The following is a 17599-nucleotide window of genomic DNA, read 5'->3' on the forward strand; positions in this document are numbered from 1 at the left end:
GCTCGTCTGTAAAGATTCGGAGGCCGGCGGCGGGGGAGAGCGGGGAGGAATGGATGGGAGATCTCTCTCTCCCTCTCTCCCTCCGCTCACCACCGCAACTCACCTGTCACCCGCGCCGGCAGCCGAATCTTTACAGATGAGCGGGAGGATACTCGGCTAAGGCACTACTCACTCATTTCTAGTCAGTACGATTACTGTGATACCAAACTTGTAGAGTTTTTTTTGCTGAAGTACTTGTATTTTTTTTCAAACACATTTAATTTTTTAAAATTATTTTCAGCGCCATATTCTTTGTGCAATAACTTTTTTATCTTCTCGTTGACGTAGTTGAGCAAGGGCTCATTTTTTGCGGGATGTCCCGTAGTTTACGTTGGTACCAATTTAGAATACATGCGACTTTTTGATCGCTTTTTATTGCATTTTTCTGGGAGACAGGGTGACTGAAAAAGTGCATTTGTGGCGTTCTTTATTTTTTTTTCGGACTACGTTCACTGTGCGGGGTAAATAATGAGCTACTTTGATAGATCGGACTTTTACGGACGCGGCGATACCAAATTTGTATTTTTCTTTTATGATTTAGATTTTTTTATTATAGATTCGGCAAAAGGGGGGCGATTTAAACTTTTATTACTTTTTTTTTTAACGCGTGAAAAAGTTGTGAAAAAGAAAACAAACGATTACAATGTGGTATGGGCATAATCGTACTGGCCTGTGGAATTACTTAAATACATTATTTATACTGCTCAGAGAATGCAGGGGAAAACAACAATAAAAAACAGCCAGAATTACAGATTTTGTTAATCTGGCCCCTAGAAAAAACGGAATAAAGAGCGATCAAAATTTTACATGTTCTTAAAAATGAGATAAATGAAGAGTTCATCCCGCAATAAACACGGCCGTCTAGAGCGCTGGCGAAGGGAAATAACTTTATTACGGCTCTTGGAATGTGGCGACACAAAAGCAAACCTTTAAGAAAAAAAAATGTTTTAAATGTACAAAAATAACAAAACATAAACAAACTGTATAAACCTGGTATCGCCAGAATCGCGTGACTCAGAGAATAATGTTATCACACTATTTATTCTGCACGCTGAACGCCGCAAACACGGAATCCAAAAAACTAATGGCAGAATTTCTTTTTTTTCCCCCAATCTCCCTACAAATTTTTTTTATAAAAGTTATACAATACATTATATATACCCCAAAATGATGCCATCAAAAAGTACAACTTGCCCCAAAAAAACAACCCCTCGTACGGCCGTGTCAGTGGGGAAATGAAGACATTATGGCTCTTGGAACGAGACTGCAAAATTAGCTGAAATTAAATGATTGGCTGATTTGAAAATCTGCCCCAGTAGGGGGGTAAGAAACCCGCCACTGAAGGGGTTAAAGAACCTGCCCTGGTGAGTCTGACAGGGGGTAAGAAACCCGTCACTCAAGGGGTTAATGGTGTTTAGATTGTAGCATGAGACTTAGTATGTCCCGGCAGGCAGCAAAAGGAGACGTTAGGGGTTCTGTCAATGTAAGGATGATATTATCCGCGAAGAGCCCTAGTTTGTGCTGTCGAAGGCCTGTATTAATGCCCCACACTTCTGGTATAATGAAAACAAAGATCTGGTACCGTGTTAGCCAGTAGAGCAAAATGTGATTGTTCTCAGCAAGAGAAACGACGGAATCTTGTAGATATGAGACCCTTTAATGGCTAACAAAAATACATGATGTAATAGCGAGCTTGCGAACCAACGCAGGGTTCTTCTTCAGGCTTATGGATTGGATCTGAAGAGGCTTAATGGATATTTATACACACTTATAACACACATACTTATGACAAGGCACAGATATGGATATATATATATATATACACACACACATACTTATAACAAGGCACAGATATGGTTATATATATATATATATATATATATATATATATATATATATATATACACACACATACATACTTATGAAAAGGCACAGATATGGATATATATATATAGATATATATAGATATATATATATATATATGCACACACACACATACTTATAACAAGGCACAGATATGGATATGGTTATATATATATATATATATATATATATATATATATATACATACACACACATACTTATGACAAGGCACAGGCATGGATGGGATTGGTTCGCACTTAAAAAGAATTCTGCAACAGCAAACAAACTTTTTTTGTCTAGGCACGGATAGCGGAGTGAAAGTTTTATGGTCCCTATATTCCTATATTACTGTTTGGGGGGGGGGGGGGGGAGGTCGGGCATAAGTATGTGTGTTATAAGTGTGTAGAAATATCCATTAAGCCTCTTCAGATCCAATCCATAAGCCTGAAGAAGAACCCTGCGTTGGTTCGCAAGCTCGCTATTACATCATGTATTTTTGTTAGCCATTAAAAGGTATCATATCTACAAGATTACGTGGTTTCTCTTGCTGGGAACAATCACATTTTGCTCTACTGGCTAACACGGTACCAGATCTTTGTTTTCATTATACCTAATGGGGAATACCAGAATGTACCGTACAAAAATGGAACTGAAACATCTTCTGAAGAAGTTGGCACAACTGGACAGCGACATTTTCTTTCCAACCAGATGCAAGGAACATCTACTTCCCAAAGGACTCTGCCAGAAGAACCCAACTCTGCTCACTTACAATACTCGTTATGCACGTCTTTGCTACAGGACTTCTGAGAGACTGCGGAATCACCTTATCCACGTCTTCTACAGCAACAAGAATAAGGCCCTTGTGGACATACAAACTTTAAGGAATACACTTACAGAGGACGTGATCCTGGAAATGCAACACTTTTATACAACACTACGATGCTGCCTTATTCAGAACAAGGAAAAGAAACTCCAGAGACTTCGACTCAAAGCAGGCCTGTACCCAAACACGGATCAGGAGCACCCCGAGTCTGGCAGGATCAGAACCCCCAACGGGACACGGACAAAGGTAAAGTCAGCTGTCTTATCAATCTGTCATCTCAAAACCCCAGTAAGGTGGAGCTCAGTGTTCTCTCCAGGAGACTTTCATTCTGTCCCACTAAAACGCTTGACAAAACAGAACTCTGCAGTGATATGGAGGAATATTTCAGAAGACTAAGACTGAATGAATTCTTTCATGATAAAGAGGACACAGGACTTTCAAGCACACAAACACAGGAGAAACTTGGGGCCAAAAAGAAGTCTGATTGGACGCCCCCTCCTGGCCGGAATCCCACTTTGGACAAATACATAGACTCCTTTAGGCATGCGGTGCAATCCACTATACTGGACAAGCATGGAAGGGAAACATTTAATATCAATATGCAGGAAAGAAGGGCCATTCATGCACTTAAGAGCAACAAGGAAATCACCATTAAGCCTGCAGATAAGGGTGGTGCTATAGTCCTCATGAACACATCGGACTACAAGAAAGAAGCAGACAGACAGCTGACAGACACCAGATACTACACCAAACTGAATCAAGACCCGACTCAGAAATATGTGAGGAAATTCAGAAGGGTCATCAGAAGCCTGTCTGTGGGCTCCACAAAACTTCTGGACTTGATACCGGAGAACCCCAAGGTGGGAACATTCTACATGCTTCCAAAACTACACAAAGCTGGCAACCCAGGAAGGCCGATTATCTCAGGTGTGGGAACCCTCACTGAAGGAATCTCAGGATGGGTGGAAGGCATCCTCAAACCACTGGTAAGAAACACAACCAGCTACCTGCAAGACACTACGGACCTACTGAACAAACTGTCAACCATAGGTCCCCTCCCCAATGGCACCATCCTGGCCACTATGGATGTGGAATCCTTGTATTCCAACATTCCACATGAGGATGGACTGACTGCCTGCCAGGCGCACCTTGAGGCCAATGGGGTCGCCTCTGATGCAGTGCTACAACTCACAAGATTCATTCTCACACACAATTATTTCTCCTTTGGCAAAGAGATATTCCTGCAACTCAACGGGACTGCCACGGGCAGTAAAATGGCACCACAATATGCCAACCTTTTTATGGCAAAACTGGAGAGTGACTTTCTGGCCTCTTGCCCCAGCAAACCATTGGCCTACGTCCGCTACATTGATGACATCATAATCATCTAGATCAACACCGAACAAGAATTAATAAAATTCCATGAAAGATTCAATGCATTCCACCCACCATAAACCTGACATTAAGCTACTCGCATACAGAAATCATTTTTTGGACACCACCATAAAGATTTTAAACAACTCAATACAGACATCCCAGTACCGAAAACTGATTGATCGGCCCACATACCTCAGATGGGACAGTTTCCATCCTAAACACATCAAAAAGTCTATTGTCTACGCCCAGGCCATCAGGTATAACTGGATCTGCTCCAACCCAACAGGCAGAGAGGAACATTTGTACCATATTAAATGGACATTTCTAAATCAGGGCTACCATCCCACCTCAATTGATGACCAAATCACCAGAGCCACCTGGATACCCAGAAATCAACTACTCCAATACAAGGAGAAGGAAAGAAACAATCGTGTGCCTCTAGTAGTGACCTACAATCCGCAACTAGAGGTACTAAGGAAAACTGCAAAGAAACTCCACCATACCCTGCACAAGGATGACCGTCTGAAAACCATATTCCCCGACCCTCCGCTTCTGTGTTACAGGCAACCTCCTAACTTGAGGAACTTTATAATCAGGAGTGCATTACCCTCTGACACACAAAAAGGCACTTATCCCTGTAATGTAAGGAGCTGCAAGACCTGCTCACATGTACTGACTGCGGACAGGATACGGATACCCAACACACAGCAGGACTATAAGATCCCAGGGACATTCACATGTTCCTCATCCAATATTGTGTACCTGATCATGTGCAGTAAATGTCCTGTTGGGGGTCTTTATGTTGGAGAAACAGGACAAAAACTGAAAGCAAGGATGAGATCTCATCGCCACATGATTAAACACAGAAAAAGACAATTGCCTGTGGCCGAGCACTTCTCTAACCATGGACATAACATAGGAGATATGAGAGTTTTGATATTGAAGGGGGGTTTCAAGTCACAAAACCACAGAAGAATGTGGGAATATAAATTGATAACAACCTTTGACCCGCTGAATACGGGGTTAAATTATTCCCCAGGATTTATGCGTGAATGGGAAGTGTGAGACATCTATAGCACAGATAAGACCCCCATCAACAGTAATTCAGGGACCATAAACTTTCACTCCCTTATCAGTGTTTAGCTAAAAATGTTTGTGCACCTCTTGTAGCATTTCTAGCCTGCCCGACCTTCCCCCCCCCCCAACAGTAATTTAGGGACCATAAAACTTTCACTCCGCTATCAGTGCCTAGACAAACAAAGTTTGTTTGCTGTTGCAGAATTCCTTTTAAGTGCGAACCAATCACATCCATATCTGTGCCTTGTCATAAGTATGTATGTTATAAGTGTGTATAAATATCCATGCCTCTTCAGATCCAATCCATAAGCCGGAAGAAGAACCCTGCGTTGGTTCGCAAGCTCGCTATTATTACACCACACTTCTGGGTTATTACGTACCAATTCGGCTAGCACTTCAATGGGCACAGTGAAGATCAGTGGGCATAGTAGACAACCTTGCCTCCCTCCGTTAGTGATTTTAAAAGGCCTGGACAGAGTACCATCCACCCGCACTCTTGCAGTAGGGTAAGTATATAACATTTTAATAGTTGATTCTTCTCCCAGGCTGAATTTCTTAGGAGCTGTGAAGGTACATTCCCAACGGACTCTGCTCAAGGCCTTTTTTGCATGTAATGCCATTACAATTGTTGGGATTTGGGAGCGCTCTGCACTGTGTAAGGGTTTATGACTCTGCGAGGGCCATTAGACGATTGTCTACCTTTAGTAAAGCCCACCTGGTCTGAATGAATGATGTGTGATAGGATATGGAGGTCATTTGGTAATTACTTTAACATAAATTGGGTGAAACTCCCTGGTGAATTCGGCTCTTTACCCAGTTTAGAAGATAACGATTGGAGCGTGAAGAAATTCTTTGGTTTGAACAGCTGTATTAGATGCTGCTGATCAATACGGGGTTAATTGACATAAATAATTTCATATACTCATTGTCAGCGCCCGGGCCTTTTAAGGCTTTTAGGGATGTTATCACATGGATTTACGTGGGGAATAGCGCAGCACCCAATATTTTATCTCCTTCCATAGATCTAGAAGGGGAATCCTATGGAAGAAGTCGCCTGTATGTTTATTGGTGGGAAGTATTTGTGTCTGCTTAGATCGTACAGTTTGTCATACTAGGATCCAAGAGCGTCTGCCATGTGTTCTGGATGAGTTACGTTGTAGCCTGGTCCCCGGGATCCCAGATAAAGGGGATTTTCTTTTTAACCTGCATTGCTAACCCTTTAGACGGTTTACCCATCGATGTGCACATGGTTACTTTGGAACTTGTGAGTTCTTTACTGTAGTCTCTTATAATGGCTTTGATAGTTATTTTACCAGCTTGTGGCGCCTTTTTATGCTTTTGCGCTTTTGTGGTATTGTTATAATGGATGCTTATGCATATTGAAAGTGGCATTTATTATATTCTCTTACGTTGTGGGCTAGTGGTGTTACTGCTGACTACTGCTCGCTGCTTTCACCTGCTTGTGCACTGAATTGCTGCTGCAATAGATTCCTTTGGGGGTTTCTACCCACTAGTGTTTTTTTTAACGCTGCGATATCGCTGCGTTTTTTTCAATGGGACTAATGTTAAAATCGCAAAAGCACAAACTTTATACGATTTTTGTGCAATGCAATTTTAACATTCGAAGCCCCATTGAAAAAAATGCAGCGATATTGCAGCAACAAACATCCACTAGTGGGTAAAAGCCCGAAGTTGTTCACATGTTGCTGGCGAGCTAGAAGCCAGTATTCAGCTGTAGTACCAGAGTAATTGAGATCTTTATGACTTCTTTACTAATTCATAAGCATTGACAATTATATTAAAGAAACAAAGTGGGAAAATGGACAACCGTTCAGTGGACTTCCAGGTAATTTTCTTGCTGATGGCTTTCCTTTTGAATTACCAGCTCTGTTCTGTTCTTTCGATTAGATCATGTGAACCACACTGACCTTCTGAATCACACGTTGTCCTCAGACATCTGTCACTCTAAGGGAGATTCCTAATGTTTATCTAATAGGGTTGCATAGAAAGACTAATTACTAGTCCAAACTGAATATCATTTGGAGTGACTGACTGTGGGTCACATAGTATAACTCAAGGTATGGAATGGAGCGGATAATTCAAAAAGAAAGCCATCAGTAAAAAAATTATTATTTGTTACCTGTGGCCTGAATTATCATAGTATTCCTTATCATATCAATTGATGGTTGGATGAGACACAGTCTGGGTTCTTGCTTCTGACTCAAGCAAACTCCATTTTCATTGACAATCATCCAGTTCCGATCAAATAGGAGACCCTGCTCTGCCACCGGCCACTGGGAGACCTGAGAAAAGGCAAATAAAACACTTCACAAATACTTAAAGTATATCTAACATTTCAGATGACTTTTTAAGGCCTTAGTCAGACGGGCGTTTTTTCGCGCGATTTGCGCATGCGCATGCGTCCGGCGATTTTTTAAAACCATTGCTTTGCAATGGTATCGGACACATGAGCGCTTTTCATGCGCTCGTCCGATAAATTATAGAACAGAAACCGCAGATCGCACCTATCTGCGATCTGCGATTCCTGTTCTCTTCTCTATATGCGCTCAATGGGGTCGGCGGCAGCAGCGCCGACCCCATTGAGAACATATAGAAGACAAATCATTCTTCTCTGCCACAGCTGTAACAGCTGTGTCAGAGAAGAACGATGTTTGCCCATTGAATTCAATGGAGCCGGCAATACAGCCGCCTCCATTGAAAGCAATGGGCTGCCGGGAGCGCAGGATAAATTGTCGGGAAGGGCTTAAATATATAAGCCCTTCCCTGCAATTCATCCAGAAATGTGTAAAAATAAAAATATACTCACCTTGTCCCAGCAGACGGAGTTCAGAGCGGCCGGCCTGCAGGGGGTGTGAAGGGGGTGTGAGTCAGACTTGCCCCTGATTGGTTCAGCGCTGAGCCAATCAGAGGCAAGTCTGACTCACACCCCCTTCACACCCACTGCAGGCCGGCCGCTCTGAACTCCGTCTGCCGGGACAAGGTGAGTATATTTTTATTTTTATTTTTACACATTTCTGGATGAATTGCAGGGAAGGGCTTATATATTTAAGCCCTTCCCGACAATTCATCCTGCGCTCGCCCGCAGCGCATTGCTTTCAATGGAGGCGGCTGTATTGCCGGCTCCATTGAATTCAATGCGCTGGACAGCTCCAGCCCGTTTCTAATGAAACGCGGCTAGGAGCAGATTTTTCGGGCGATTTTTTTTGGCCCCGGTCACGCGATTTGCGGATGCGCATCCGTCATGCGATCCGCAAATCGCGCGAAAAAACGCCCGTGTGACTAAGGCCTAATACTTAATTGTATACCTATTTTCCCCTTTGCACAATATACATCTGATTCTCAATTCTCTCAGAACTGATGGGAGGAGCCTGCTGCTGTTATACTGTATGTACTGTGTTCTATAGACTGTACACAGAAAACGGCAGATTCTGTTCTGTAATCTATATATATAAAATTGAATGTATGTCTGTCTGTCTGTCTGTCCTTTATGCGCTACTAAACCATTCATCCGATCGCCATGAAACTTTGGGAAGTTGTTGAGTACACTCCTGGGAAGATTATAGGCATAGTACATTTATGCTATGATAAATGGCGTGTGTGCAGTTACGCCCCCCCCCCCCCCCCCGACGTAGATCGTTCGATTTCCATCATTGCCACTAATTCTCTAACTTCCCAATGTGGTAGAAACATGAAATTTGGCACGAGCATTGATTATGTCCTAAATAGGAAAAGCTAATGGGTCCCAACTCGATTATTCAATCCTAAGTACAAAAGAATTAGCGTCCAAATTTTACATACGGAATCTAATTTTCTCACTTCCCAATGTCATAGAAACTTGAAATTTGGCATGAGCATTGATTATGTCATAAATAGGAAAAGTTAATAGGTCCAAATTCAATTATTCAATTCTAAGCGCCAAAGAATTAGCGTCCAAATTTTACGTACGGAATCTAATTTTCTCACTTCCCAATGTCATAGAAACTTGAAATTTGGCACGAGCATTGATTATGTCATAAATAGGAAAAGTTAATGGGTCCTAACTCGATTATTCAATTCTAAGCACAAAAGAATTAGCGTCCAAATTTTACGTGCGGAATCTAATTTTCTCACTTCCCAATGTCATAGAAATGTGAAATTTGGCACGAGCATTGATTATGTCATAAATAGGAAACGTTAATGGGTCCCAACTCGATTATTCAATTCTAAGCGTTAAAGAATTAGCGTCCAAATTTTACGTACGGAATCTAATTTTCTCACTTCCCAATGTCATAAAAACGTGAAATTTGGCACGAGCATTGATTATGTCATAAATAGCAAAATTAATGGGTCCCAACTCGATTATTCAATTCTAAGCGCAAAAGAATTAGCGACCAAATTTTACATACGGAATCTAATTCTCTCACTTCCTGATGTCATCTATATATATAATAAGGAATGTATGTCTGTCTGTCCTTTTTGCGCTACTACACCATTCATCTAATCGCCATGAAACTTTGGGAAGTTGTTGAGTACACTCCTCCGAAGATTACTGGCATAGTACATCTATCCTACGATAGGTGGCGCGCGTGCGAGCATCGTCGACAGTTATGCCCCCCAGACAAAGATCGTTTGATTTCCATCTCAAGCACAAAAGCAAAAGGCATTACGAGCAACGGGATGAGTGTTCAACCAGAAAATGATGCATCCACCGAACGCAAGACAATTGCTGGATATTGAGAATGCTGAGGTAAAATGAAAGCTGTGCTGTGATTGGTTGCTATTTCTTATACTGCTGAGGCAACATGAAACCTGTGCTGTGATTGGTTGCTATATATTATACCGCTGAGGTAACATGAAAGCTGCTGTGCTGTGATTGGTTGTCATATATTATACCGCTGAGGTAAATTGAAAGCTGCGCTATGATTGGTTGTTATCTAGATATATAAAAACAAATGCATGTATGTATGTCTGTCTTCGCAGCAACACGCGACGGGTAAGCTAGTCTATATATATAAAATTGAATGTATGCGTGTGTCTGTATGCGTGTCTGTCTGTGTGTCGGTTTGTCCTTTATGCGCTACTACACCATTCATCCGATCGCCATGAAACTTTGGGAAGTTGTCGAGTACACTGCTGGGAAGATTATAGGCATAGTACAACTATCCTATGATAAATGGAACGCGTGCGAGCGTCGTCGACAGTTACGCTCCGCCCACGTAGATCGTTTTATTTCCATCACTGCCACTAATTCTCTCACTTCGCGATGTCGTAGAAACATGAAATTTGGTACGAGCATTGATTATGTTATACATAGGAAAAGTTAATAGGTCCACGTTTAATTATTCAATTCTAAGCGCCAAAGAATTAGCGTCCAAATTTTACGTACGGCATCTAATTCTCTCACTTTCCAATGTCATAGAAACTTGAAATTTGGCACGAGCATTGATTATGTCATAATTAGGAAAAGATAATGGGTCCCAACTCGATTATTCGATTCTAAGCGCAAAAGAATTAGCGTCCAAATTTTACGTACGGAATGTAATTTTCTCACTTTCCGATGTCATAGAAACTTGAAATTTGGCACAAGCATTGATTATGTCATAAATAGGAAAAGCTAATGGGTCCCAACTCGATTATTCAATTCTAAGCGCAAAAGAATTAGCGTCCAAATTTTACGTACAGAATCTAATTCTCTCACTTTCTGATGTCATCTATAGATATATAAAAATGAATGTATGTCTGTCTGTCCTTTATGCATTACTACACTAGATATATAAAAAAGAATGTATGTATGTATGTCTGTCTTCGCTGCAACGCGCGACGGGTAAGCTATTCTATATATATATAAAATAGAATGTATGTCTGTCTGTTTGTTTGTCCTTTTTGCGCTACTACACCATTCATCCAATCCCCATGAAACTTTGGGAAGTTGTTAAGTACACTCCTGGGAAGATTATAGGCATAGTACATCTATCCTACGATAAATGGCGCGCTTGCGAGCGTCGTCGACAGATATGCCCCCCCCACGTAGATCGTTCGTTTTCCATCATTGCCACTAATTCTCTCACTTCCCAAAGTCTTAGAAACATGAAATTTGGCACGAGCATTGATTATGTCATATATAGGAAAAGTTCATGGGTCCCAAGTCGATTATTGAATTCTAAGCGCAAAAGAATTAGCGTCCAAATTTTACGTACGGAATCTAATTCTCTCACTTTCCAATGTCATAGAAACTTGAAATTTGGCACGAGCATTGATTATGTCATAAATAGGAAAAGCTAATGGGTCCCAACTCGATTACTCAATTCTAAGTGCCAAAGAATTAGCGTCCAAATTTTACGTACGGAATCTAATTTTCTCACTTCCCAATGTCATAGAAACTTGAAATTTGGCACGAGCATTGATTATGTCATAAATAGGAAAAGTTCAAGGGTCCCAACTCGATTATTTACTTATCACAGAGACGGGAAGTCTATATGTAAATTTTTCTTAAAAGCCCTTCACAGGTATAGACTAAAAGAATATAGTTTATTAGAAACTCTTAAAAACATATACGGGCTGACTAACAGTACTAACATACATTAACACAAAAAAGAGGAGAAGATATATTTAGGTGCAAGTTTGAATTATGCATCCAATGTCTCCAATGTAGATAATGGTCACAATAGCATGGTCAGTATAAGTGGATAACTTTAGTGCATATACAGAGTTCCTGCACTGAATGACTGGTGACAGTCGTATGTAGGGGTCGCAGAGAACTACGGCTCTGAATGACTGGTGAAGTCACAGAGAAATACGGCTCAACGCGTTTCTCCGCTCGCTTTAGAGCGGTTCATCAGGAGCCACAGATGTATATTTGACCAAAAAATCTTTAGTGGGATTAATAGCGTCAATCATTTAATTGACTAAGCTATCTTCCTCTTTTAGGATATATAATCAGTAGGATTAAATTGGCAAGAAAGTGGGTTGTCTGCGAAGATGTCGCCAACAGGTATATATATATACCAGACACCGTTAGACAAAAAGCCAGCAGGGTACGATGGTATAGTGGCTACGTTGGTAAAGAAGGAAGGAGGACTCGGATAAAGAACTTATGCACTGACAGTAGTCACAAGTCAGATGCGTGTTTAGATATGTCAGCTACAAGGATCCTGTATTTAGCGCTGTATACCTAACCTCCTACAAGTGTTGCAATGTTAGCAGCACTAATGTAGAATTTCTAGTCATATGCACTGACATTAATAGAAAGTCAGGTGCATGTTCAGATAGGTCAGCTAAAGAGGATCCTGTATTTAAAGCTGCATACCTATCCTCCTAAAAGTGTTGCAATGTCAGCAACACGAATGTAGAAATGCTAGACTCCTATCAAAAGTTCAGACAACCAATCTAATATTCAAGCAGGCAGCCAAAAATAGGCTTCAACAAATGTTTCTGCTCAAACAATAGGTCCCCAAGATAAGGCTACCTAGTGCGCCAAACATAGAGTAAAGTAACAAACAGATAAAGCCTGTGGCCCTGATGGTGAGCCACAGGTAAATGGTTAGCTAGTGCAAGATCAGCGCTGTATATACCAGGGAGAGAACCTCCCTGTGGGAGGGATTTGATGAATACACCAATGAGGGCTGCTAAGAGGAGGAGATCTGTCAATCATTCTTAATTAGGCCGAAAAAACACACTTCTAGGTTTATAAACATGTGGCCAGGTAGAGTACTTAATCCTTATGTTGATTATCTACCATTCGTGCTCCTTGATCATGGTGCAGTACCGGCGATTGTCCGTTAGTGATACGAATATAATGCCCATAACACGGACGTAGAGTAGTGACTCTGCGCATGCGCCCGTGACGCGATGACGTCAGAGCGTCAGATCATGTGCTTACAAAGGGGCGGAGACCCGTTGTTGTATCTCTCTCTCCGTGAGAGTATTCTTCCTTTGGTAAATAGATAAGGGGCACGTCATAGTTATGCTAATGTGTGGGCGGTGTTTCGCTATAGGTAAGCCGATCATTCTATTCATAAATATGTTGAATGAGCGGACATCGGGTAATAGTGACAACTCGAGATACAAACGGGCTGTTCTTTCAAATACTTTATGCACCATAGATGTATAGCTGATGTAGGATATATGTAGATTGATTAAAAGGAAGATTTTTGCCGAGCACATTAATAGTCGTAACTTCTATTTTTTTGCTAGCACATTAGTAGTTATAAGCTCTATTCCGACCTAGTGTGAAAATAATAGCATCTGAGAGTGATGCCATAAAGGTACTGATAGAGCAGTCAGGCGTTGTTAAAGGGGAAGTAAATAATGTGATGCAGAGAATGATTGTTTATATCATTTATACTAAAAGGAAGACATCACGATAAGATGTCCAGTTTGCTTCATATAAGGTTAGGAGGATACAAATACAGCAGCAGCCTCATTGAGGAGTATAGGAATATCGGTATAGTGCTTGCCATCAATCGGTATGGAAAGAGTTAATGATGTCTATATTATACATAGTTTCAGATGATGTTCCTAATAGAATTGGTAAGGATGCCGTAAGATCGATATTCTCAGGAGGGATAGTGCGGAACAAATAATGAGAGTTGGGGAAAGGGGCTATTTTACAAAAAACAGTTGAAATATAAACTCTCATTCAAGCCAGCAGGGCTTAGGGTGTTCATACGATATATCCAGGCTGCCTCTTTTTGTAAGAGGCGCCTGTCAATGTCACCTCTGCGTCCGAAAGTCCTCAAGAGTTCAACTCCCTGAAATTTGAGTGAATTTGCATAGGGACCAAACATGGTCGGCCAATGGTGTTGACTCTTTGCGATTTATATTGCCCACATGTCCCAAGATCCTACGTCGGAATTCCTGAATGGTTTTCCCCACGTATACCTTGGGACAGGGGCACGTCGCCATGTACACTATGTTTTTGGTCCTACAGTTAATGAAACTGCGGCACTTGTATACTTTATTGTTGGAGGGACAATTCTTGCGGCTCCGACGAAACTGCTCGAACGATTCCACGTTCCTAGAAGAAAGCCAAAAACTGATGACACGTTTTAGAGATAGAAATTATTCAGAAGACGTCATTCAAAGTGCCTTCTCTCATGCTATGCAACAAAACAGGACTACAAAGCAGACTCCATCTGCTCTTCAGGTGATACGGTATCCCTCATTATACTAGCTTTGTGGGATTACCTACTGAAGAAGCAATTAGTTTATGTTTTTTGTGTGTCCTTCGGAAACTTGAGATTCAAGTTCCTTTTTAATATATTATTTATTAAAAGTTATATTTTAGTTTTCTTCTCGAACCCTACAGCGATTATTTAATTCTAAGCGCAAAAGAATTAGCGTCCAAATTTTACGTACGGAATCTAATTCTCTCACTTTCCAATGTCATAGAAACTTGAAATTTGGCACGAGCATTAATTATGTCAGAAATAGGAAAAGCTAATGGGTCCCAACTCGATTATTCAATTCTAAGCGCAAAAGAATTAGCGTCCAAATTTTACGTACGGAATCTAATTCTCTCACTTCCCGATGTAATTTGGCACGAGCATTGATTATGTCATAAATAGGAAAAGTTAATGGGTCCCAACTCGATTATTCAATTCTAAGCGTCAAAGAATTAGCGTCCAAATTTTACGTACGGAATCTAGTTTTCTCACTTTCCGATGTCATAGAAACTTGAAATTTGGCACGAGCATTGATTATGTCATAAATAGGAAAAGTTAATGGGTCCCGACTCAATTATTCAATTCTAAGCACAAAAGAATTAGCGTCCAAATTTTACGTAGTACGGAGTCTAATTCTCTCACTTCCTGATGTAATTTGGCACGGACATTGATTATGTCATAAATAGGAAAAGTTAATGGGTCCCAACTCGATTATTCAATTCTAAGCACAAAAGAATTAGCGTCCAAAGTTTACATACGGAATCTAATTCTCTCACTTCCTGATGTCACCTATATATATATATATATATATATATATATATATATATATATATATATGAATGTCTGTCTGTCCTTTATGCATTACTACACCATTCATCCAATCACCATCAAACTTTGGGAAGTTGTTGAGTGCACTCCTGGGAAGATTACTGGCATAGTACAACTATCCTACGATAGGTGGCGCGCGTGCGAGCATCGTCGACAGTTATGCCCCCCAGACAAAGATCGTTTGATTTCCATCTCAAGCACGAAAGCAAAAGGCATTACGAGCAACGGGATGAGTGTTCAACCAGAAAATGATGCATCCGCTGAACGTTTCACAAGACAATTGCTGGATATTGAGAATGCTGAGGTAAAATGAAAGCTGTGCTGTGATTGGTTGCTATTTCTTATACTGCCGAGGTAACATGAAAGCTGTGCTGTGATTGGTTGCTATATATTATCCTGCTGTGGTAACATGAAAGCTGTGCTGTGATTGGTTGCTATATATTATCCTGCTGAGGTAACATGAAAGCTGCGCTGTGATTGGTTGTTATATATTATACCGCTGAGGTAACTTGAATGCTGCGCTGTGATTGGTTGTTATCTAGATATATAAAAACGAATGTATGTATGTATGTATGTCTGTCTTCGCAGCAACGCGAGACGGGTAAGCTAGTTCTCTATAAAATACTCTTAAGATACGGGATAACTAGATGATAAGTATTGGTTTGGCCACTTGGACCCTTACTGATCACCAGAGAGAAACTGACCAAAATGAATGGAGCAGTTGTGCATGCTGAGACACTGCTCTACTCATTTCTTACTGCACCTAGGAATTCACTGTTGTCTCAATGATCATACGGAATACAGGCTCTGAGGCAGCAAAGCAGCCCAAACTGTGGTGTTTCACCATGCTTCTCAGTAAGCATGAGGTGCCAGTGTGCAATGTGCTTTTTGCTCATGATAGAGTTGTGCATTTAAGCTAAAAAAGTTGCACCTCGGTCTCATCCAGTAAACCTGGAAGGTCTCAGGCAATAATACGTAAAATAACAGTTGTTTTTATTTGTTTTCTTCTTTCATTAAGTGGGTGTTATTGAAAGATGGATGGACATTCATTGCATTATTTCATAGAATCATAGAATGGTAGAGTTGGAAAAGTCCTCCGGGGTCATCAGGTCCTTTGGGGTCATCGGGTCCAACCCCCTGCTCAGTGCAGGATTCACTAAATCATCCCCCAAAAAAGATGTCTATCCAGCCTCCGTTTGAAGACTTCCATTGAAGGAGAACTTCCCACCTTCCGTGGCAACCTGTTCCACTCATTGATCCCTCTCATTGTCTAATATCTAATCTGGGTCTCCTCCCTTTCAGTTTCATCTCATTGCTTCTAGTCTTTCCTTGTGCAGATGAGAATAGGGCTGATCCCTCTGCACTGTGACAGCCCTTCAGATATTTGCAGACCACTCACCATCTTGGTAACTCTTCTCTGAACTTGCTCCAGTTTGTCTGTCTTTTATAAAGTAGGGTGCCCAGGACTGGACCCAGTATCCCAGATGAGGTCTGACTAAGGAAGAGTAGAGGGGGATAATGACCTCATGTGATCTAGACTCTATACTTCTCTTAATACATCCCAAAATTGTGTTTGTCCTTTTGGCTGATGCATCACATTGTTGACTCATGTTCAGTCTATGATCTATTAGTATACCCAAGTCTTTTTCACGCGTTCTGCTGCTTAGCCCAATTTCTCCCATTCTGTATGTGCTTTCTTCATTTTTCTTGCCCAGATGTAGGACTTTCCATGTCTCCTTGTTAAATACCATTCTGTTAGTCGCTGCCGACTGTTCAAGCTTTTCTAGATCTATTTGAATACTCTCTCTCTCTTCCCTAGTGTTAGCTATCCCTCCTAGCTTTGACTCGTCGGCAAATTTGATCAGTTTCTCCTCAATTTCCTCCTCCAGATCATTTATAGAAATATTGAAGAACACTGGGCCTAGGACAGAGCCTTGTAGTTCCCCACTTGATACATTCTTTAACTTGGATGTGCAGCCATTTATGACCACTCTTTGAGTACGATCACTCAGCCAGTTGTGAATCCACCTAACAGTTACCTTGTCAATCCCAGATTTGGTCATTTTTTCAATAAGTATGGTATGAGATACTTTGTCAAATGCTTTACTAAAGTCAAGACATACTATATCCACTGCATTTTCCTGATCAACTCAGTCGGTGAGGAAATTCGATTAGTCTGGCATGACTTGTTTGTTACAAACCCCAGCTAGGTCTGGATAATGACTCCATTCATCATCCAAGTACTTGCATATGTGCTTCTTAGTAATTTGTTCGATTATTATTTTTAGTAAATAAGTCAGGCTCACAGGCCAGTAGTTTCCTGGGTCCATCTTCTTCCCTTTTTTGAAGAAACTGTCCAGGGAACTGAGTAGCTCAGCAGGAAGGTCCTGGGTTCGCGTTCTGACACCAGCAGCTTCTCAGAGAGGAT

General features: G+C 41.1%; 1 protein-coding gene across 3 annotated transcripts in view; it reads right to left on the minus strand.

Annotated features, from left to right (window-relative positions):
• MOCOS (molybdenum cofactor sulfurase) overlaps positions 1 to 17599 on the minus strand; it is a 397435-nt gene that overhangs the window by 124305 nt on the left and 255531 nt on the right. For all 3 annotated transcript variants that reach the window (XM_066579116.1, XM_066579117.1, XM_066579115.1), the window contains exon 9: positions 7320 to 7482. In XM_066579116.1, the coding sequence (XP_066435213.1) occupies positions 7320 to 7482 (163 nt within the window). The remainder of the gene's footprint in view (positions 1 to 7319; positions 7483 to 17599) is intronic.

The sequence above is a fragment of the Eleutherodactylus coqui genome, chromosome 9 (assembly GCF_035609145.1).
Source record: "Eleutherodactylus coqui strain aEleCoq1 chromosome 9, aEleCoq1.hap1, whole genome shotgun sequence".
NCBI lineage: Eukaryota > Metazoa > Chordata > Amphibia > Anura > Eleutherodactylidae > Eleutherodactylus > Eleutherodactylus coqui.